This window comes from Gastrolobium bilobum, unplaced genomic scaffold, assembly GCF_033153095.1.
Source record: "Gastrolobium bilobum isolate Gb01-03AN ecotype WA unplaced genomic scaffold, APGP_CSIRO_Gbil_v1 utg30794, whole genome shotgun sequence".
NCBI lineage: Eukaryota > Viridiplantae > Streptophyta > Magnoliopsida > Fabales > Fabaceae > Gastrolobium > Gastrolobium bilobum.
The window spans coordinates 43,270-69,004 of record NW_026899964.1 but is presented as its reverse complement, the minus strand read 5'-3'; the positions used below and the strand labels follow the sequence as shown (position 1 = coordinate 69,004).

At 34.6% G+C, this 25,735-nt stretch overlaps 1 protein-coding gene across 1 annotated transcript; it reads left to right on the top strand.

Moving 5' to 3' along the window:
* Positions 1 to 9,896: 9,896 nt before the first annotated feature.
* On the top strand, positions 9,897 to 11,092 carry LOC133294406 (non-specific lipid-transfer protein 1-like). The gene is made up of 2 exons (XM_061493055.1): positions 9,897 to 10,502; positions 10,879 to 11,092. Exons 1-2 carry the CDS (start codon positions 10,165 to 10,167, stop codon positions 10,886 to 10,888), a joined length of 348 nt encoding a protein of 115 aa, XP_061349039.1. The 5' UTR covers positions 9,897 to 10,164; the 3' UTR covers positions 10,889 to 11,092.
* Positions 11,093 to 25,735: the final 14,643 nt, after the last annotated feature.

Sequence of the window (25,735 nt, the reverse complement as noted above, 5' to 3'; positions counted from 1 at the left end):
GAATTGATTAAGTAATCAACTTGGCTAAGTATAATAACGTCATAATTGACAAGAAAAAGATATTCCGCAACTTTTAATTAAGCGCAGCTTAATACGATGATAAGTTAACATACCGGGTATACACGGGGTGTTACACCGCCCACAGGACAACCCCATGGCTTCCTGTCTCGGCGAAACACCACATACATATCATAAGCATTTTGCACTTAACAGCTCAATAGCATTTCAATAAAACAATACATGAAAACACATCATGCATATAAACCATCCCCCCATGGGACATGGTGGAACCAACAATGGCTAAACCGACGACGCGAAAGCTTACCTTGTAAGCTAACTATCCAAAGCAAGAGTCCACACAAGCTCAAAGTACACACACAGCAGTATCACAATCTGTTTGGGACCAGCAATCATATCAATATTCAAACACAACAAGCATATGACATAAAGATAACGCCTTTTATTTACGTTTCATGTCTTTAGGCTTCTCACAAAGTCATAAGCCCTTAATTACTTAGATTCTGACTTAACAAGTCATTAAAGAAGTCCAACTTCATCAATCTAGGGTCCACAAACCCATAACTCAGTTCTGTATGAACAGTACCGCTACTGTTCACGCAAACCCAGAATATCCGAATATTTGTCGGGGGCTTGTCCGTATATCAATATCCGGTTATCTGTCTGGCAATATCTGTATATCAATATTTGGCTATTCATAACCCCATATCCGGATATTTCTAACTCAATATCCGGATATTTCTAACTCAATATCCGGATATTTCACGGCAGAACTCAGATTCTGCATTTCGCGAGATATCAATCCAAAAGTTCGACTTTTACCGATTATAGAAGCTTAAACATGCATTTTAAGGTGTGTTTAACCTTACCCAACCATAAGTTATTAACTTCGGTTCATTACATGCATCAAGCTTCCATTTTTAACCATCAAAACTCATGATCAAAGGTTGAGTATGTTTACCAAGCTCTCAAAACAGAAAATGGCAGTGATTTAGAGCTTCCAATGCCACTCCACAGAGCAGCAACCGAAGGGCCACGAAAAAGCACTTCAAGGTGGGTCCTTTTTTCACAAAGGTCACCACTTGAAGCTCCCACAACCAAGACAAGGCTCCAACAACAAAACCCAAGAACTCAGCCCCACACCTTCATACAAGACAGCACCCTCAACTCAGAAGATGACATCTTTCACCCTCACCAATTCTCACACCCAAGTGTTTACTTGTTTAGAGGTGAAGAAATCAAAGAAAGAAGGTGGCTTGGAGGTTTTCTCATGCAAAGGTGACCAAGGATAAGGGTGGCAGCAGCTCACACACAAGGAACTCACGTAGAAGAGGTTGGAGAATGCTGAGGATCAGCTTAGGGATTAGTGCCAAGCCTATTTATAGGCCCACTTAAGTGTAATCACACAGTATTAACCATAATAACTACGCTTAGCATTTTAATCCCAAACTTAGGATTCTGAACCTACTTATTTTTCTAAAATTTATCATATTTTTATTTTATTTTTCACGGCATATTTCTGGTACGCGCTTTTCCATAGCCAGTATCAGTTCTGGCACCAGTTCTCATTATTTTAACTTGAAACTTGTTTTACAAGTCCTATATATTATTCTAGTGACATAAACACACTTTTCATAATTTTCCGGGATACTTCATCGATACGCATTTATACCGAGTAGCAGAACCGGTATCTGAGCTTTTCGTCAGAAGAGCGACTTTCAGCATTATATCACACATACTATAATTATTAGGGTAAATTATGGAATTATTTCCTAATTCTCATATTTATTTATTTAACCTCCTTAATTAACGATGCGGGTTCTTACAAACAGCTCGAGGACGACGACCAAAGCGGTTAGGGAAAATTCCAATGGAGTTAATGCAGGGAGTAAAACCACTAATGAAACAGTTAGAAATTTCATGAGCATAAATGTAACGGGCTCCAGATTTGCGATGATTGCGCAGGACATTCAAGAAAGAAATAACGGTGAGGAGGATCTAGTAATATTCATTGATAATTCACAAAACGAAACTGACGTAACGGTCAGATTGGAATCAAACCCACCCCGAGGCCGCAGACCAAACATGGGCCTAGGAAACTCAAAAGGAGTTAATGCAGGGAGCAAAACTACTAAAATAACAGTTGGGCGTTACATGAATGACAATGTCGAAGGTGCCAAATCTGCGATAATTACGCAGAACAACCAAGAAGAGAGTACTGGTAAGGAACATTGATGACTCACAAAATGTTGTTTTCAAAATGGAGAAGAGGGAAACCACGAACTTGGATAGCTTTAACAAGCAGGACGATACAATTAGAGTAGAGAAAAACCCAATTGAAGGAAATATAAAACTAATGAAGGAAACACCTTGTTAATGAATGGGACCTAGGAGAAAAGAGTTAGTGTATCACCTCAAATTCACGAACAAACTGAACCTGGGCCTAGACTAGTAATAAGGCCTCGCCCAATGGATAGAAGACAAATGGCGTAGACAAGCCTTCATCTAAGCCTCTGCGTATTAAGAAAACAGCACCCAAAAAGAATGTTGGTGGGTCCAGATTGCATAAACCACACAAATCAACTTAGAAAAAGTCAAGAACTTAATGGAGCAGAATAACATAGGTCAAAGGAAACCATTGAACCCACATCCAAAAAAAGAAGAAGGGGACAACGATGGCACTAGGGAAAAATTGTAGATGCATTATAGCGCATGAAATGGTACTCTCAAGTCCACAAAAGAGAAGGAGAATGGGATAACTTAGAGGCTCTAGGGGTGACTCAAGTATACACAAGCTTGAGTTGAGTGGAATGTGTGTCCCCAAATTTTTTCTTTTCGATATGTTTTATTTTATGTCGAGCTATTGTTGGAATTGTAGGGGAGTGGGCAAGAAAGGCTTCATCCCCTTATTAAAGGATCTTACTCAGAGACACGACATTGATATTCTTGTTCTTTTAGAAACTTGTTATAGTGGTTTCAAAACTTCTCGTAGAATAAGAAGACTTGGCTTTAACAATTCTTTTTATACAAATGTTGTTGGATATTTAGGTGGTATATGGCTACTTTGAATGATGACATGGTCCAAATACATGTATTACAGACTCACTATCAATATGTTAACACTAGACTATTCTAGAAAAGTAGACGTACAGAGGAGATTGCAACCTTTGTCTACGCAAGCCCAATTCTCTCAGAGAGCAGTGTACTATGGTAAGAACTCCAAAACTCAAGGAGAGCATTATACGCCCTTGGACGGTGATGGGGGACTTAAATACCTACCTAAATTACGGCGATAACGAAGGTGGTAACGCCCTTAATTGGAGGAGTATTAGGGACCTCAATGAGTGCTTGGAGTACTGCAGACTTTCAGACATTGGAGCATCTGGTCCAAGATTTACCTAACAAAGAAGAACCTTGAAGGAAAGGCTAGGTAGGGTGATAGTCAATGAAGACAGGAACATTGGCTTCCCAAACTGTCACTTGAACCACCTTCACTTCTATAGCTTCGACCACTGTCCTTTGCTTTTATAGGATGGCCGCAGCAGAGAACCTCAAAAGGTCTATGCCCTTTTCGCTTCATGGTAGTATGGCTGACGATTGATGCTTTTATCTAAATTGTTAAAGATTGTTGGGCAACGAACAGGGAATGGAAAGACATGAACAATATTGATGCACCCAAGTTGACTGACTTGGATTAGGCTTTTTCATAGTTTAGGGCTTTTCAATAATTAATAGTTATTTACCCTTTTGTTATTTGGGCTTTTTTAAAGTTTAGGGTTTTTCAATAATTGTTAGTTATTTACCCTTTTATTATTTTGTTTTGTCTATTTAAGGCTTAGAGAACTTAGGTTGTTTTTTTTTAAATAAAATTAATAAAAGAGAAATAGTATTTTCTCGCAATCCTTGTTTTCAGTTTTTCTTTCTGTTTAGCCAACGGGTTACTGCTTCGACATTATTTGGTAATCAGAGCTCTGGTTTTCACATAAATGGATGAACAAAATAATGGCGATCAAGGTCGAGGTCGAGGTCGTGCAAGACGGGGTCGAGGTGACGGCAACGGTAGAGGGCTTGGTAACACCCTTAACGGCGATGGCGAACAACTACACATTGACACGCGAGAAGCCTCAATTGTAACAATGACCGCTAAAATGGAAAAACAAGATAGATGAATTCAGAAGCTCGAACAACTGCTTGCCCTAACACAGTTGGACGAGTCAGATGAAGGAAGGGAGTCTGAAAGATCATCTCATGTATAGGAAAGGAGCGAAAACCCATTATGGAACCAAGAGCGACAAGGATGAAATCAACCTTGCGATAAATTCTCTTTTGCTAATATTGGGGTGAAGCTTGAGATTCCATAATTTGAGGGCACCATTCATCCAGATGAGTTTATCGACTGGTTACACACCGTCGAAAAAGTCTTTGACATTAGAGACTTGATAGGAGATCAGAAGGTCCTTGTCTATTATGAATCCAAAGAAAAGAAGAACAATAAGTATCTATTCTATTATGAGGTTATCCCTATCTATGGTGAATCTGATGAAGAGCAAGATGATGAGAATCCCGTTATGAATGCTCCAGTTTATGACGAGTTCCCTATCTATGGTAAGTATGATTGGGAGCAAGAAAATGAGAATCCTTCGACTGTAAGACATGTTTGCTAAAGGAGAAAATAAATAAAAATGATACAGCCTTGGTAATATTCATAGAATCGGGTACCTTCAAATTAAAATAAATCAGACGTGAGTGAGGAAGGTAGGAGTTGTAAAAGGAGCCTCTTTATTTTTCCTTTGTTATTTATCGGTTTCCATGCTCATGAATTGGAGTTTTAAATTGATGAAAGTTAATTATTTGACCAGGTAAGAGTGTACCTTGCGTTGAATTAAATGTGGTTTCTGTATAAGTTACAAAATGATATGAATATGAAGTTATTAGGAGAATAAATGAAAAGCCATGACAATGGTGAGTGTCACCTTCGGCCATATAGGAAGATAGGGCATAAGTTGATGTCAATTGAATAATTATGTTAATGTTGGATCATTATCTTGTAATTAATAAGATTGATTAAGGAATTGGTGTAATTAATGAGGACAAGGATGTAGTTTATTAAGAGCGCGTACATACATAGTGAATATTCCATAATGGCTCCCTCAAAGGTGAATTCCAACTGTGGCCTATGCGGACGGAAGCCAAGTGTCCCATACTCTGGTACCGAAGGGATGCCTATATGATGCATGCTCAATCGTATGCATATTTATATAGATATTATTATTAGCCAATGCAACATGAAATTTATGCACGTATGTCATGCTATGCTTTCATACACACAAAAGAAAAGGGATGCATGATGAATATGCATGACTAGATCATCATTATAATAGCATATCTTTCATGTACTTTCCGTACCAAGCTGCCACATAACAATTACTTCTCATTCATGATTTTCCATCTTGTCACATTCATAGGCAGCATACATGTAGCATATAACAGCACATTAATCCAAGGCACATGTGAGCAATAATTCACAATTCTATACGCTAGCTAATAGTCACATTAGGTAATACCACCAAACACTTACCTCGAGTCTTTAACATTTTTAATCAAAACAACCCCCAAGTCCATCCGACATCCTTGAGGTTTATGAACCTATTCAAAATACCAAACAGATTTTCTTTACTTCCATTTATTTACAAAACACAAGATTCCATTCAGAATTTATTCTTCCCGTACCAAGTTCATTTTCTGATTTTACTTTAATTTCTTATAGGTTTAGCCAGGGACAAACCAAAGGTTTCTATACATTCATATTCGGTTTGTATAGTCATCACCTAGGGCCTAAACTTTTTAATTACATAACATGTTCTACATTATATGGCAAGGTCACTTAATTTCTTAGCATGTTGCCCCCTACGATTTCCCCATACAAGGCTTTATATTTATTCTTAATTTTTTCCCCAACTAATTACACAACTTAGCATAGTGCCAACCACCTTAAACTACATGAAAATCCAATGTAACGTATCCTAATAAACTACATCCTTCTCCTCATTAATTACACCAATTCCTTAATCAATCTTATTAATTACAAGATAATGATCCAACATTAACATAATTATTCAATTGACATCAACTCATGCTTTATCTTCCTATATGGCCGAAGGTGACACTCACCATTGTCATGGCTTTTCATTAATTCTCCTAATAACTTCATATTCATATCATTTTGTAACTTATACAGAAACCACGTTTAATTCAACGCAAGGTACACTCTTACCTGGTCAAATAATTAACTTTCATCAATTTAAAACTCCAATTCATGAGCATGGAAACTGATAAATAACAAAGGAATTAAGTGTAACCAGTCGATAGATAGGGAACTCGTCATAAGTATGAAGTAACTAGGAAGTGGATGAAATTATAATCTGTAACATTTAAACTTTAAAGATAAAATAAGTGTAATTAAAAGTCCTAGTTACTTGGTCCTCTGTTTACACCAGCATTAGACAGGTATATCTAATTGTTTTAAAATTGTCTAATTCGAAATTGTAAAATTTTGTCTGTGTTATCAATTGTGAAATAACTTGGTGAACTGAATTGTTTACTCCCATCATAGAATGCCTGAAATATAGAGTTATCTTGTAGATAATGACGTGTTTTTTAAGAATAGTAAGTATAGCAGGTGTATCAGTAAGAGTATGGCATGTTATTGATATTGACACACGTAAAGAAACGAAGAACATAAGTAACAAAGTAATGGATAACTGGAGATTTTTGTTTAGTAAAATAATATGTGGTTTTACTTAGTCTTTGTTTCAGTATGGTCTTTGAAGTTAATTAAAATGAAACCAGAAAATTGGTTGCTATGAATAAGTCTAGGAAAATTTTATTCCCTACATGCAAGTAAAATCTTGTTATATATATATATTGTCTGAAGAACAAGTCAAGTATGACTTGTTTGTGATACTCTGAAGTAATTGATGACTGTTATAGATGTCAGCTGAATGTGATATAAGGTCTTTCACTAATGTAATGTTGTTTGGGCATTTGACTTAAGTAGTTTTCGGAATGGTAGACCGAAGTTTGGGGACAAACTTCAAATTTGGTGGGGAGAGTGTAACACCCCGCAAAATTTGGGAAATTACATAACTTGAAACTAGGAGTGTGTAGCATGTTTGAAATTCGAATTAGACACGTGTATAGAGTGGAATTTGTGTAAGTTAGGAAAATTATTTTGTGTTGACAATATAAGTGAGTCTATGTGTGGATTTTAAAAGATTCAAGATACTAGTTAAAAAGGGATAATATGATATTTAATTACCATATAGGTAGGAACTCTAATTATTAAATTGTGGGTATATGAAATTACATACATAAATAAATGTATAATTAAAAAAAAAAAAAAAAAATATAATATATATATATATATATATATATATATATATATATATATATATTACATGTCTAGCTTTGTTATGCGTTGAGCATAGAAGTAAAGGAAAGGAAAATTTTAGTTACTAGTACAACTTAGAGGATACATAAAATCATATGATTCAGAGAAAATCTTGGATCATAATTCTCAATGGGCCACGGCCCAAACCTTGACAAATAGGAAATTTAGTCAGCCCATGTTTAGCCTATAATGATGCTTATCTATCCTTAAGCAAATCTATAAGCTTAGCTTGAATTGGCCTAAAGAAAACTGATATGCGCCACTTGTCCTAAAAGTAGACAACCCACCTTATCTCCTCTTCCACGGCTAACAACCAAAGCCACAACCCATGTGGTCTGATTACCTGTCCACTAAATTCTGTCCTTGTTCTCCTTCCTCCAAACCGTAACCAAGAAGAGAAACATCTACCAAGGAAATGAAATTCTCCTTCCAACGTCAAAGCCGCGAGCTTCTAGTAGGGAGCATGAAATAATTTTAACATATTCTCCTATAAACTAGAAGCTAACACACCCACTCTCTCCCTCTCAAAACCGTGGGCTATTTGAGAGGTGAAACACCATCTGAGTTCCTTCTTAGCCCTCACTGGTTCGGCCATGAGCAGGAACCAAGGGACTGCCATTTGAATCCATCTTCCACTCCTTCCTCTTGTTCGGCTGAAGGGAAAATTCTAGGAGGTGAGGTACTTTTCTGTTTTAGTGTCTTTTCCCCTTGACTGATTCTAATTAAATTCCTTCCAATGTTGCAAGCACAAGGTCCAGCCATTGTTGGGCAATTTCCCCACTGCTGCAGCTGAAAACCGATTGACTACAAGGAAGGCCACTGCCTTAAATTCTGATTTATTTCCCCTTGCATGCAAGAGCAAAGGTGTGTAGATGCAAACACAAAGCTAGGTAGCCGGTTCCCCTTGTGGTTGAGCGAAACTTTGCTGTGCATACAAAGAGGTGTGGACCTAACTTCATGTCCCTTTATAATGATTTCGGTGGAAAGTTAATTATTAGAAATTCTAATATCTTTCCCAAAATGGAAATTCTACCCAAAGATATCATGCAGAAAGATCCTTCATTCAAGAAGTCTTTAGTTTGCTAGCAGTATTGTGAATTTGGAAACAACAAGCATAACAACCTCATGCTTCATGGAGATAAAGATTTCGCTTTTGGTGGAAGTTTAATTGAAGATCGTGAGGGGCAATGGGACTTGATGTTACATCAGGCAAAATTTTTCTATCACAGATCGCAGATGCGATTATTGAACCAATAACTGCAGACAATAGTCCTTTTGGAATAGTTTATGGATTTTGTCCACTTACTCCCTTAGAACTCGTATTATTTATAGTTCCCAAGCAGTTTAGTTGTTCGAATGTAGATGAAGATACCAAGAATATTAAAGAATTGCATTCACAGGTCCTAACCTTAATTAAGAAATTTGGTGATATTGTATGAGAAGAGTTGTCACCTGGCTTACCACATAAAGAAGTTGATATCAATGAAGACGAAGCAGATTCAAGGGCGAATCTTTTACTAACTGGGGAGGATGATGCACCCAAGCTGACTGACTTGGATTAGGCTTTTCTATAGTTTAGGACTTTTCAATAATTATAAGTTATTTACCCTTTTGTTATTTGGGCTTTTTTTTTATAGTTTAGGACTTTTCAATAACGGTTAGTTATATACCCTTTTGTTATTTTGTTTTGTCTATTTAAGCCATAGAGAACCCTGTTGTTATTAGATTGTTTTTAGTTGAATAAAATTAAGAAAAGAAAAATAATATTTTATTGTTATCCTTGTTTTCAGTCTTTTTTATGTTTAGCCAATGAATTCCATGCCTTTTTCGCTTCATGGCAGCATGGTTGACAAGTGATGTTCTTACCTCAATTATTAAAGAGTGCGGGGCACCGAACAGGGAAATATGGAGGGACATGAACAATATGTTCAAAAATCGAGTTTCGGAATGGCATCGTGAATTTTTATTAGATATTCATAAATTAAGTGACGGAATTTTATTCATAATATAAAAAATAATAATTACCATTTCTTTATTTTTCCAATTTTATAATAATATTTAAATTTGTTTAACTGGTTCAACAATTTTAATTTAGCCAATTTAAACGGTGGTAACTTTATTCAAATGTGGGCTAATATTTTAGAGTTTAATGTTTCTCATGTTCTAGGAAATAAATTTATCTCCTACATACATATAAAAGTGTGTGAGACACATGTGAGGAGAAAAGAGATAAAGAAAAAATACGGGACAAACACTTTTATATGTGTAGTAATAAATTTATCTCCTATAACATGAGAAACATTAAACCTAATTTTTTAATTCTATAATAATTTTAGCTAGCTTCAATATATATAAAAGGTCTCATTCAATTCAAGTTAATAGGAAAAATCCATTCGGTGCCGACTCTATAAGGATAGTAAATTAATCAACCCACATGCAGTTCGAAGGGTTGCTTGAAAATAGTGTAGACTGTAGACATTAGCTTCACTCGCAGGAGAGTAAAGACTTGAACGAAAGCCCACATCCCAAGTCCTCTCGAGATGGCCAAGCATTGAATAATACACAACCACCACCAAACTCAATGCTCTTCCAAATCACTATATAAAGACTAGACCCACATCACTTAAACTCACAGAAAGTAATTCAAATTTTCAATTTCTACACCCTTAGTTCTACTTAATCTTCTTCTTTTAAGAATGGCTAGCTTCAAGTTGGCATGCTTGGTTCTCATGTGCATGGCTTTAGTGGGTGCTCCCATTACCCATGCCATTACATGTGGACAGGTTTCAGGCAACCTAGTGCAATGCGTAGGTTATCTCCAGGGAGGTGGTGCTGTTCCTCCACGTTGTTGCTCCGGTGTTAGGAACATTGTGAACTTAGCCAGAACCACCGCTGACCGCCGCACAACTTGTAACTGTTTGAAACAAGCTGCTGCTGCAGTCCCTAGACTCAATCCTGCGAACGCTGCGTCCCTCCCTGGCAAATGTGGAGTCAACATTCCCTATAAGATTAGCACCTCCACCAATTGTGCCAGGTACATGTTTAATTTACATGCATGGTTTTTTATTCCATAACCATAATTATTATTATTTTTGGCAACAAGCTAAATTAAAACTAATCCCGAATTAAAACGGTGTAATAATTGTCCAGTCTTAAAATTACATGCATGATCTTTTTGAGTGACCTCATGGTGTCCTCATTCTGTAAGATGAGACTAATTCTTTCACGGCTTGGAGTCAGAAGGTTTTCATCCACGGACCTCAGAGTGCTTTTCGCAGGAATCAAACCCATGACTCCATTAGCCACTAAAGCCCTACCCTTGATTGCTAATTGAATCAATTAATTATAGGAATTTTTCCGAGCTAGGTTTATATTATGGTGACGTTATTTGTTTTTTTTTTTAATTGCAGCATCAACTGAAGTGAAGAAGATTTGGATGATGGGTCTTCTATAAGAAGATATATATTGTACTAGCTATCTACTAGGGAAGAGAATAAAAGGAGGGACGAGGTCTCCATTTAGGCGAACTAGTTTACTCTTGTACTTTGGCTTGCCACGAAGTTTAAATACTTCAATGTGGTTCTATGTTATCCTTAATTATAACTTAAAATAAGAGAGGTTGTAGCTTGAAATTATTGATTATTCAGTAATTCAACACTTTTTTGTTTCCCCTGATATTTATAATCGGCTATTCTCTGTTAATGTTTTAATGGACATTATATACGTTATATGGGTTAATGAAATAAAAAAACTAATTAAATACCAAAAGCAAATATACTAATCTACCCACCGTATACTAAAAATAAAATAAAATAATTACGCATATTTTTACGGATTTTACAGATCTAGATCTACCCACTCTCATTTAAAAAAAAAAAAACATGACATGGTAAGAGAAGAAATTATAATCATATAGATCAATAATAATAAAGAAAGAAAGAAAATATTAAAATAAATAGTTACAAAACATAAAATATCCATTTCCCTTAAATTTTGGTGCTTTCAATTTAGACCCATTAACAAACCGAAGCGAGAACTTAGTACATGAGTGAAGTTTTTATCACTAGAAAGTAGAAAGTGTTTTGAAGAATCTTTTATAATGTTCAAGATATTTTACAAAGAATGTCTTCAATGATGTGTTTAACAGTCATTGGATCCAACTTGTAAGTATTGGCATTATGAAGTTGTTTTGCTCACACATCTTTTGAGCTCGATTTTGGAATCTGGGAAATTAGTTTTCTTAAATGTGTGCTCGTCTTTATGATTATTTAGGGAAACAGATAGTCTAAATTGTTATGAACGTTGACTCGAAGGTACATTTATTGCCATTAGTCTAGTTCGATAATTTTTAAATTGTTTTGTCCAATTAGATGGTGTCGTGCTGACAAAATTTACATCCAACAATACGCAACATATAAAGCTTTGAAGAATTGTTTTTTTTTTTATAACCAAAAAACAATTAATGGTAAGTTGATTATTCTACTAGGAAGAGTTGTGAGGAATTGCATGAGATATAATTTATAAGAGAGAGGAGATAATATAAATTCTCTTTCCATTAATCACAGGCTAATTGGTAATATATACAGCTAATAAAGAGTTGACTAAAATAGAAATTACTCTAGAAATTATAAAGTAACAAAATTAAGCCAATCTATTATGAAAATGATTAACAGATTAATTTGTCATTCACTAGGCTCGTGGGTTTGTGACTTTAGATCCGATAGGCGTCCAACTATGCAGGCTTTTTTCTGATCTACTGGGCCTTTTAGTCCTTTGTCTCCTTGGGAAGCTGGCCTCATATATCCTGGGTTGGGTTTGTTCATCTGGGCCGCTGTAGAATCATTTAATGCTCTTCATTAATAATAATATTTAATAAATAAAATTCTTAAGTTACTTAAAATGAATAATATTATGTGGTCTAACAATTTCCAATAGACTAAATACTTACTATTATTATTCACTACAAAAAAAAATGCTCTTTAGCCACATTCAGAAATGTGGCTAAATCACATAAAAAAATGTGGCAAACAAAAGCTACCACACTTTTTGTAAATGTGGCTAATCATGGCGTAGCAATCTTTTAACCACATTATTTGTTTTACTTAGCCACATTCTGATTCAGTGTGGTAGCATATATTTAGCTACAATTAAAGTTAAATTTGGCACGGTTCAAATGTGGCTAAAATAATTAAAAAAAAATTAAAAAAAAATAGCCACACTATATTGTGGCTACTTTTTTATTTGCTGAAATTTAACGAAAACAGCATTTATTGCAACATACAAGACATAGACAATATTGCTTGCTAACAAGACATACATTTAATCATGTCTTATCACTAAAAAATGGATGAAACTCCATACATTTAATCATGTCCTAGAAACAGAGAAGTCAAAAATTAACAATTAATATTAAAGCCAAGTAATCCTAGCAATTTGAGAATAAGTGTCAAGGGCAGATACAGGAACGACTTCAACTTGCCTTCCAAGCTGACAGGCCAATGCTTCAATGAAGTGTCTTCTAACATCTATTCCCTGTAGTAGAGCAACTGCAGTCAGATAATGTGTTTGATCAAGTAAAAGGTCAATTCTATCCATCAAACAAAGTATAATAAAAAATTCAGATATGTGCTTTTCAAGCCATAAGAAATGGAAGGGAAGACACTGCACTTGCTAATAAGGTCAATTCTATCCATAGGGGTTGCTTCACCCTTTCTTTCCACACAGCTTTAGGAAGTTGTGTAGTTGTCTCACCAGCTATTGTAGTTAAAACTTTATCAACTTATTCTTCTATCTCATCTTCTATGTCTTGCGAATCTAGTGCTGAGTCAACAACATCATTTACTATATCTTCAATAACTCCTGCCTGAAAGAGACAACATTTCCAATAACAAATCAGGGCACAGAAACTATGATATTATGTTGTTACATATAATAATATTTTTATTTGAACATATAATATCCTGTATCATAACCCTTGATTTTGATTCCTTATTGGATTAGAAAGGAACACGTCAACTGCACCTCTCTATTATTAACCTGTGCAAGATATATATTATTCTTGCTTTAATCTCTTTAAAGAGACATCATCCTAATACAACTGAGGAAATTTTGCACTTTTGTCTAAACTCAAATGAAAAGATGGATGTTCTTATATGATACTATAAAAAGAGTTAAAAAAAATATAAATGACATGTAGTAAAAAAGAAAAGTGCATTTGGCCCTTCTAAAGTAAACCATGAACAGTGCTCGTTTTCACTCCCTTTCTAGTGAAATGTTATACAGTTCCTACATTGAGGAGGAAGAACAAGTTGCAATGACCGCATGGAAATGTCCTACGGTAGATACAAGTTTGTTTTTACAAAAAATAGTCTACCCAAAAAAATTAAAAAATTAAAAATAAAGTAATAACCTGAAAGAAACATACAAAGCTATTTTTATTTAAAAAAAGTTTTTGAGTAGGATTCTAAGTCCCACACATAGAATGAATTATGTTATCAGATAGCTTACAACAAAATATTCTCATCAGTTAAAAGTACCTTTCGTGTTAGACTGACCTTGGTGGAAAATCTTTGGCGATGAGACGGTGAGCCAGCTATTTTGAGCAAAACCAAGTCATAAATGACCATTGGAGAAAATTATTTGCTCCCCAGTTCATTTCTTTTACACAAATAACAAGTTAAAGATTTTGAGCATAGCTTAACTGGAATCTGGCCAATGTAGAAAGGAGCAAATTTATGCTTCCTACAAAAGCGAAAAAGGTTCAATGTTAGCCAAAATGAGACACCAATGTAGTGGAGCTTCTCTGGGCATCTTTCACGCAGATGAGGAAGATCTGTTCTAGGTTTTATATTTCTTCAAGTAGCGAAACCTGAATTCATAGCAATATCATAATAAAGGTAATGCATATATTGGAAATATAACATAAATTGATAGACTTATGAGCATAGACAATAACAAATAAAATTATAGCCTTCACACTCACACTATGTTTTAACTCAGTCATTAAACACTATCTAAAAGCTAAAAGAAAACAATTATTAGAAAAGTGCTAGCACACATAAGCACAGACCTGTCTGAAAGTAATTGTCTTTCTGATGTGTTTCCAGTAATAAAATTGTTGAATATGAACAAGGACACATGGTAAACAAGGATTATCAAGAACACAATATGATTCTTATAAAAGACAGAAATTTTACATAGAAGAAATACATCCCAAATATACAATGTATAGGGCTTTCCCCTCCTCTATGAGACACTTAAACAAACAGAACTATCTAAACCTGTTCCAAAAAGGGACTTTAGAAGTAACATACGTTCTCTGCAGCTTTTGTAACTCTAACTCGAGGAGCCTGTTCTTCATCTTCAACATCAATCTCAGAGATAGGAGTAAATTGTCCTTCATAGTAACTGCATAGAGTAAATGATGGAAACGATTAATTGATGATGTTCTGCTTTTAACATTTGACATATTAAAGACTAAAATGAGCCCTATGTAACAACATCTTTAGCAAAGTATTAATTGAATCAGATGATTCATATAGAAGCCAAACCACTTTTTTTGGTAGCCCCGTGCATGAGGCTCCCACCATCGTGGGGTCTTCAGAGGGTTAGATGTGCATATCCTTACCCCTACCCCACAAATGTAGAGGCTGTTTCAGTGACCAGAATATATGACCACCAGGTCCTATGGCAGCAGCCTTACACTAGAAAATGGAGAGAGTATGCTGGAATTTTTTTGTAATCAGATCACACAAGAATATATTTATACTAGTACAGAATTATTTACAGTAATTACAAGATAATTCAACTCCAAAATTAGTTGATTAGAGCACTAAATGACTGTACACACTAAAATATCAGAGATATTTTCTACCACACAGTTGAACCAAGGCTTGCCAAACCGAATCAATATTCAATTAAAAACTTTTGAAGAACGCTCAATGCTCATGGAACCACGTGTAAAACGAAAGCTAAAATGAAAATCACTCCAATCGAAGCAAGAAGACAACCATGCACTCATCGTATTAAAAGCTCAACTGCAACCATATCCAAGCTAAAATTAAAAAAAGAAGATGAAAGCTCAGAAGGGTATTGCAACTTTGGAAGAATCTGGTTAAACAAAGCCATATGCCAGAATATAGAAGTTACCCTCATGACACTCGGGTGTGTGGCAAATATATATTGATCCTCGTGAGGATGATCCAACCTGAAAGTTTAAAATATCAAATTTAATAGACCTGCGCAATCAATCATATGAAAAATGAAATATAAAGAGCAGTGATTCTGAAGAAAAAGAATAGGAATATCTTTTTAGAAAGTAGAATGAGATTACGCCTCTAATGTGTTTTCAGCAAAAACGATAACCATTAGGAGTTAGATCTACAATTTGAACAAAAAAAAAAAAACATAACACTGATTAAAATGAAATAAAATAAATTATTTTGCTTAGTTACTGAAGGTGAATAAAGATTAAAGGTAAGAGGTTGACTTACCATGTAATCAGTGGACTTGAAAGGGTCGTTAACAGCAACGAGTTCAACATCGTCTCTCGACAGAGCAACCTTGGCCACCAAAAAGCCGATTCTTCCAAATCCAGTTACATAAAAAAACAAAAATAAATAAAATAGTAAAAAGATATATAAGCAAATCTGAAGGAAGAGAAGCGAGATCGAACGAAGGAGATAAGTTACTGTTGATTCCAATCTTGACCTTGCCTAATCCACATCATTCAACTGGAAAAAAAACACAAATCAAGCAAAAACCCTAGAGATTTATCTCAAAAAAGAAGAAGTTGAGAGAGAGAATGTGCACAAATCGAAAATTGGATCTTCGTTCTCTCTGCCGATGGATACAAGAACCTTATTGAGATTTACGATCGGAGCCACTTGAGCTCCGGTATCCACATCCTCGCCGGCAGTTCTTCTCTTTCTCGTGGTGTTTGGTGTCGGTGCTAGACATCTAAGAGAAAATAAAAATGAGTGACTGCAAAATTTCAGAAATACATAGATAGGGTCGGGCTTTCTATTACTATGAAATTATGAAATGAAGAAAGAGATGGGTTGGGCCTTATTTTGCGACATTTTTGCTAGTATGTAGTAAAATTGGATATTTTATAAAATTATGCCACATTTATTTCAATGTGGTTAAAAAATTGTGGTTAAATAGAGCTTTTCTTGTAGTTATTTAATAACACCCAAATTTCCATCGACGTTCTAAGATGGTGCTTTAAGGGTACGATTTAATAAAATAGTAAGTTTTCAATATTATACATATTTATTGTTTTGGTTAAACCGACGGTAAACACCAGCCGTACTGGTTTAACAACTTCAGCTATTATCCCGAAAATTCATATAATAGCGGTTTCAATACATTGTATTAATACAAGTCTGGGCGGTAAATTAAATTAGCTGAAGTCGCCGCAAAAATTCAAATAAAATATCACATTATAATTTTAACAGCAGTAAATAACCATCCCTAGATACTAGGGGTGTTCGCGGTCGGATTGGATCGGTTTTGGAAGCAAAAATCATCTGATCCAATCCCTTCGGTTTTATCATGTAATCATCCATTCGGTTTGAATTTTTTTTCAAATCCGATCCGATCCAATCCAATTTTTTCGGTTTGGATTGGATCAGTTTTCGGTTTTTTGAAAATCCTAAAATTTGTTTTATAATTATTGTGCAAATAACATCTTTTGTATATATTGGCTTTGTAATTTTTTTTTAAATACAAAAGCATCAATAAAACGATAATATAGTTTTTTTATTTTTATTTTGGACAATGAGATATGAAGCTCTATACAAATGAAAATTTGTTAAAGAGATGTGATTAGATTTTTTCTTGGGTTTAGTTGATGGGTTAATGGATCTTGAGTTTAGAAATTTTTGGGCTATGATTGAGAAGAGACCCAAGTAGCAGCGAATTAATATATTGGATCAGTTTGGATTGGATCGATTTTCATCAATCAATCCAAAAACCGATCCAATTCAATTAAAATTTGCAGTTTTTTTTCGGTTTTTGGTTTTTCGGTTTTCGATTTATTCGGTTTTTGGTTTTTCGATTCGGTTATTGCGGTTTGAATCGGTTTGGATCGGTTGATGAACACCCCTTTTAGATACAACTTATGTGAAAAAAAAACACTAATGATAAAAAGATACTGAAAAGAACAAAAAAAAGATGAATATGTCAAAATTTACTTATTGTTAATGGACAATAACATAAACATCAACTAGGGTTTTTGGGTGAGTGTGAGGTTTTCCATATTAACTCACCCTTCCCACAAGGACATCAAGGATGTTGGGCAAGCGGCTTCTTACACAGGACGAGTACGGAACACCTAGAGGGGGGTGAATAGGTGTTCTAAACTTTTTCAAAAACTTTTTCTTTAATCCCTATACGCCCAAAATAATTTTTCACAATGCTAAGAACAATGTAGAAACATAATGCGTACCTTAGCAATTTATAGAGTATAAACGCAGCAATGTAATTTTCTTAAGCAAAATATTCAGAAATTAAATCAGAGAGACAATGGACACACGACATATCCTGGTTCACACCCACTAAGCCTAAGTAGGGTACTACGTCCAGACTGAAGTAGCTGCAGATATTTTATTTATCACAAGTGTACCTGTTTTACAAACACGCGTCACACAAGCAATCAAACAAAATATTAAAAACCTTCCTAGTGCCTACACTGCTCCAAGCTCTGAGAATACTCTCAAACCGAACCTACGGAGTTCACCAACTCCTCTCACACAAGACCTCCACTTTCCCTAGTGGATTCTTGAGGCTCCAGGCCTTGAGACACACTCTCAAGCCAAGCACAAGGTTGCCAACCCACACGGTTGCACCCACACACTTAGGACAGATTTATAGCAGGCAACTACTCCACTTTAACAACCAATACAATATCTCAAATTTATAACAAAAAATTTTCCAACCTATTACAATGTCCTATCACACTTGATATATCAAATAGAGCACAACAACAAGCTCCAAAAATGATATGATGTATGCAGAAAATTTAGAGCACAATTATATGTATCACAAACTACAAATTTTCAGCAATAAGGAACTTGTATTTATTTGTATCAAGTATCTAAATGATGGACACTAAAAATTCTGATTTAAAAGAAAATTATCCAGAAAAATTAGAATTGTAATTTCTCTCAAAATTTCACAAAAAATTCAGAATTAGTTCTAGATAAATATTTTATTAATAAACCACAAGAAATCTGAATTTTAATCACAATATATCTCAAGTAAAACAGAAAATTCAGATTTAATATTTCAACAATAAATTTTCTAGAACAATTCAGGATTAGGTTTCTAAACAATAAATCCCAAACAAAAATTTAAATTAACACAATGTATAACAAGGTATAAAAATAAATTCAGATTTAATATTTTTAATCAATATTTCACAAAAATTAGAAACATTAATCTTACACAAAGAGTATCAAGATTTCTAAAATATTCACTTAAAATCAAAATAGAAAAATCAGAATGCTCACAATATATCAACAAAAAAACTGAAAATAAATTCAATAATATCAAGTCTCAAGAATATACCGAAGGATGCTCAAAACAAGGTTTAAGATATTACCTCAACAGATCTCAAATTTTTAGCAAAGTAAAACTGAAAATTAGGTTAGGGTTCTTCAACCTTAGTTCCAAAAAACTTGAATTAAATGCTTCAAAATGATTGAGAACTTATCAAAGAGCAGAGACTACGAGAGCTTTGAAAAGTTTCTTACAAACTTCCGAAGAGTAAAGATGATTCCAGAGAGAAAAATGAGATCGCGTTTCTTTTATCGAGAGCGTAAACGAGGAAGAACGATACTGTGAAGATTTGAAAGATGTAAGTGTAATTGTGAAATTTCTCTCTCTTTGTTTACTATTATATACAACAAGTTCTGATCACTTTTTCTTTTTATATTGCTTAGAGTGACGTGAACGTTTTGAAGCTTTTCAATTGGTAAAGCTACTTTATTGCTTTTTGTTTATTATATTTATTATACAAAGCAACTTGTCCCTGATGGCTTAACTTTTTATTTTTCCTATTATATTATATTAAATCTAACTAACTTTTATATATATATATATATATATATATATATATATATATATATATATATATATATATATATCAACGTAACAACACGAAGATCAAATGAAAAGAATGCAACGCTGTGCATTTCGTTTTGACACGAAGATCAAATGAAAAGAATGCAACGCTGTGCATTTCGTTTTGTTTCGTTATTTTGTATATTACTTTTATTTTGTTTTTATTTTGGTTTTTATTAAAACAAATTGTAATATGAGAAATGCATAATATGTAATGATATGCATTGGAGCTTGGAATCATGCTTAGTGATATATCTAATATGTTACAAAAAATCTAAAAATTATCTAACCCGAAACTTTAGCATCTTCAAATGAGTTCTTCATACTTTGACATCATCAAAACTATTTAGGCACAACCTTGTAGACTATAGGAGGTCCTTCAAAGGAGTCATAAACTACAAAAAGAAAACCATAAACTTAAATTCATATCAATTAAGTATAAAAATCAAACAAAAGCAATCCAAATGATTCAAATAAACTCCATAAGTACTGTTTTCGGATGAGGTTTTAAACAAACTTGAAATGAGCACTTCAAGAACAAGACATTCACAAATTTTGAGCTTATTCTCATAGTCCAAAAAATTCACACAAATATTTCCTGCTAGCATAGTATTATCAAATAATTATAAAGCTAATAATCATTAACCAATAAAACAAAAGCTTCGAATATGGCATGGTCATGTTTGTGCTTCAAATTTCCAACCAAAAAGATCTACCAAAGCTTCAAAACTAGTCATATGCTTATTAAGAGCTTGTCAACCAAAGCTTGCAAAGAAAAATTATTAAATACATGCATGCTTCACATTCAAATGATTAGAATACTCAACTTTCAACTTATAAAGGGAAAACAAATCACCCAAATTGCTAGGCAAAAAAATCATATTTTCACTTTGAGATAAGCATAAAGAAAGACACCCCCCCTCCCCCCCTAAAAAAAGGCATCACAATTCAATCCCAGTTATGAATTACCACGAAAGATAATGGCTTTCCATGTTTTAAGATACAAGAAGGTAATGGTCACACTGATTACAGATTTGCAAGTGGTGAGTCCAAGTGATGAGGGGGCTATAGATGAAAATCATTATCTCGATTTACTATTAATTACTTACTTGAGTAGTTTGCCTAAACAACATACAAGAGCTATTCAAATTAGTTCAAGAATTGTTGGATTTTTCTCTTTCACTAAAGCCCAAATGGGCCTAGTCTGTAAAGAGAGCTCAAAAAACCTACAGTTCATTCAGCTTAGGGCTAGGATTTTTTGAAATACATATATATTTTACACTTACAGTCATTAGTCCTTCTAGGTCAACACTTTGTGGTTGCAGAGGCTGAGGTAAGGTAATCTCTTTGAAAGTGAGAGAGTGCCTACACATTGTCCCCCTCCCCCTTAAGAGAGTGTAACATCCTGAGCGCTGATGAGGGCGAGGAGTGATCCCCGGTGCAAAGAGGCACAGACAAGGAGCGGCTCCTGACAGGCTTCCAGCGGGGGGTTACATGCATGAATGTATCGAACCGACACCCGAAAGAGAGGGATTCCAAAGATTGTGCAGGTGTGAGACTGCACAGTTTGGGAGAGCTTATAAGAATTAATTGGTACTATCTATACTAACAAGATGCATCTTCTTTTCAGTAGCCCGAAACGGAAGAACTCTACAGTTAAGCGTGCTTGACTTGGAGCAATTCTGGGATGAGTGACCTCCTGGAAAGTTTTCTCAGGAAGTGTGCGAGTGAGGAAAAAGCACACTGAAAAGTCTCGTGTTAGTATGTGAGGATAATCATTGATTCTTGAAGCGGCCGGACGTTACAAGTGGTATCAGAGCAGGCCCTCTCTTCCAGTACGGTGTGGTTCGAGGACGAACCAGGCAGAAGCTGGTGGGCATGTAACATCTCGAGCGCTGGTGAGGGATGGGAGTGATCGCCGGTGCAAAGAGGCACGAACAAGGAGCGGCTCCTGACAGGCTAGGCTTCCAGCGAGGGGTTACATGCATGAATGAATCGAACCGACACCCGAAAGAGAGATTCCAAAGATTGTGCAGGTGTGAGACTGCATAGTTTGGGAGAGCTTATAAGAATTAATTGGTACTATCTATACTAACAAGATGCATCTTCTTTTCGATAGCCCGGAATGGAAGAACTCCCCAGTTAAGCGTGCTTGACTTGGAGCAATTCTGGGATGAGTGACCTCCTGGGAAGTTTTCTCAGGAAGTGTGCGAGTGAGAAAAAAGCACACTGAAAAGTCTCGTGTTAGTATGTGGAGATAGTCATTGATTCTTGAAGCGGCCGGGCGTTACAGATTGTCTGGAAAGTCAACCGTCAACCAGCTACAAGGAGATTGTTCGTGCTATGAAGCAGACGAGATCAGTTCGTGAAAGTATTTTACACACAAGGAGGTCGCTTATAGATCTGTGCTTCAAGAGGTATGTGTTAGTGAGACAATGATAATTCAATAAGCATACCAATGTAATAAGATGTCCTTAAATCAATTTCGCTTAAATCCAATAGTTCTAACAATTGGTATCAGAGTCTTGGCTGTGCATTGGTATGTGAATCTAGTTTTGCTATTCATGTAATTAGTTTGCTTCATGAAATATGGCACCTAGGATTCTATATTTGTGTGTCGTATGAATTGTATATGTATCATTTATAATTCTTTTCATAAAAATCGATGCTTTTATTTGGTTTTTGACTTTAATCCATGGTAGAGATTTGGTTATATTTTTTTGGGTTGTAACAAGGAGGCTAATCCCTTATGATTAGGTTTCCTCCTTGGTTTTTTTATTTCATTTTTTGTATATTTTTTCGTTGCAAATATTTTAATGAAAGAAGATCAAGAAGATGCAAAAAGAAGGATGTTCGTCAATGTTTGGACGTGTTTATGACTTTTTGGTGGCTGATTTGAGAAACCAACCACATGACATGAAAGGGGACAGAAGAACGAGAAAAACGGTGGCTGAAACGGTCGGAAAGGACATCAGACGCACCGCCATGCGCTGCCTAAAATGACTGCGCATGGGCTTCACTCGCTGGTACAAATCTGGCGCATATGGGCGCGTGGATGACCGATTTCCAGTGTTACCGGCAACATCATGTTTGTGTATTCACGTGGTCCTTCCCATAGAGTTTCATGCTGAGATGTGTTCGGGTGACAATGCAATGGATATGACGGCTAAGGTTTCCAAGAAGGATATTAGGGTTTCTCGCCAAAGTTTGATATTTTGGGCTTTTGGGCCCATTGTTACCATAAAGGGACTTGAACTACATCCCTATGGACCAAAAGAAAGGACAAGAAGGACTAAAGAGTTTTTGTTGTCTTATTTATAATTTTATTTTTATTTTTCTCTAGGGAACCATGTATTAAAGTCTAGTTATAATTGCTTTATTTTTATGAATGAATGAATTATATGATTGATAATATGCTTGATGTGATAATATTCCATATAAAATAGGTGATGCCGTATTGTTGCATAACTTGTTAATTACATGAGCACTACGACTGTTATGTTTATACGACTAGATTAATAGTCATTATGATAATTAATTCATATTTCAAAATTTAAATACAATGGTTATTACATTTGATGGGCTGGATTAATGGTCATTATCACATTAATTCTAATTTTCAAAATATATGCATAAAAAATTTAATAATTTAATGATCGTTATGGTAATTATTTTGATCTCAAATTATCCTCATAAATGATAATTTTTATAACTCCTATAATCTAGATTAATAATTAAGTCAATTTTTATGATAATTTAAATTTAGATAAATAATTGAAAATTTCCTAAAAGAACTATTTATTTTGCGAGTAAATCGTAGGTCAGCTAAAATGGTCATACGTAAAGCACGCGTTGGCAATGATTGGATGCTATGGATAATTTTTGAAATTAAATAATGGTTACTCTCAATTGAACATTTCTATGATATTGGAAAATTGTTTATGACGAATGGGAGGAGATTCAAATTAAGAAATTTATTTAACCTCCAAGCGCACTATAGAACCATTAATAAAATAATCATGTAATGCCCCACCGAATAGGCATAATTGAATTTTATTAGATTGGACTTATATAATTATAAGAGGAGATTTAAATTAAGAAATTAATTTAACCTCCAGGCTCATTATGGGCCTATAAATAAAATAATCATGTGAAGCCTAATCGGATAAGTATGATTGGATTTTATTAGGCCTTAATGATTTTAAAATTTTTATAAAGTATTGTACGACCCATCGCTCGACAATACTAAGTTATTAAAGATAATTTTGAAATTAAACAATGAATTTTACATTCAACAAAGCTTATGAAAATTCTCAATAAAAATATTGAATGGGTGAAAGTTTTGAATTAAGTAATTAATTTTAAAACCTTCGGCCTCCATTGTGGGTCCATTAATAAAATTGTCATGTGATGCCCCAACGGATAAGCATGATCGATTTTATTTGATTGGACCTTAATAATTTCAAAATTTTAGTAAAGTATTGTACGACCAGACGTCGACAATACTTGAATACTACAGATAATTTTGAAATTAAGCAATGGTTAATTATATTTAATTTTGGTAAAGTTATTAACCTTCCCGACGAAACTCTAGTAATGACACCGAAAATCCAAATAACAATTTTAATTTTTACAAGTGACTTGTTTGACGTAAGCCTTGTAAAGAAAACTGAAGTATTGTTAATAATAAACAAAAATAGTTATGAGAATCTACTTGCACTTAGTTTATTTATTGCGTTATTTGTTTGTAATTGTGTGCCTTGTATGTTTTTCAAAAAATGTCTTCCTTCAATCCTTTAGAAATTTTTAAATCTCTACATGGAATAATGGAAAACAAACCTCGATTTCTTCTTAAATATGAGAAGCTGAATTTTGTCTTTACCGTACTAAAGTCATGGGCACCTGTAGAGGGCCGTGTCTAAGGACAGTAAGACACAATACTTAGATTGGAAAAAGGGCAAATATGGTAGTTCGCTGCTATGTTCTTGTCAGTCTTTCTGAACACTTGCATAAGCAGATGTACATGGCTAAGAGTGGAGTAGAGGAAGATGCTTCAGACTCTTAATGACATGTTTGCTGCTCTAGCAACTCTGCTGGACATAATGTAGTTAGTGCAAGTTTTGCTAAGAGTCTTGTTAAATCCAAGGGAAACCCAAGGGTGGTAATAAGAACAAAATGACTTGGTTATCAGTTGTCAAATCAAATGCTATGAAGAAGCCGAAAAGTAAGTGCTTCAAGTGTGGACTGAAGGGATGCTGAAAGAAAAATTTCCCAGAGGTAATGAAAATAACCAGACATGGGTAAGTTAACGCTTGGTTAGTGGATGAATCAATGATTCAGGAACCACTAATTATGTTTTCTACTCTTTATAGTAGTTCAAACATGGCATGCCTGTCAATGGTGGACAAATAAATTTTTAAGCTTGAAAATAAGGAACTTGTTTCTGCATTAGCAGTTGCACAAGCTATTTAAAAGACTTTGATTTTGGGTGACTATTTATTTGTTAAGGATTTCAAGAGGAATTCAATTATTGTTAGTTATTTGGTTAAAACATGGTTTGAAAATGCAATTGATTCCTCAGTTACATTTCGAAGTTCATCTTCGTCTTTTTTGTTCTGGTACATTGTTTAAATAGTCTTTATTACCTATGTTGTATATCTATAATAACCCTCACTAGTAATTATGGATTTAATATTGAAGAATAATTAGAAGTAAAAGAAATAAAGTCACCTTTGGAGAAAAAGGAGTTAAAATGACAATTAAGGGGTAAAAATGCGGGTAAACAAAGTTATCCGAAAAGTGAAACTAAAGTTAAAAATATGACTAGAAAAATATTCTAGTCCATTAAGTAAAGTTTGGTAATGAATGGAGATGTGTAGATAGATAAACCTTTACCCAGTTAAAATAAATTAACTTTATAAACCGTAACTCCTTTTAAAATTCTCTTTCCTGCACGTCTTTTTCTTCTTTCTTCTCCGTCATTTCCCGTGGCTTATGGATTGTGGGGGGGGGGGGGGCTTAGGGTTTCCTTCTGTTTTCCTCTCATTTCCACTCAATTTTCCACCAAAAGCCATGATGCCATACATGAATCTTTACGGAAAAAGGCTAGTGAATCCATTCCACCACTACATTTGGGCTGAT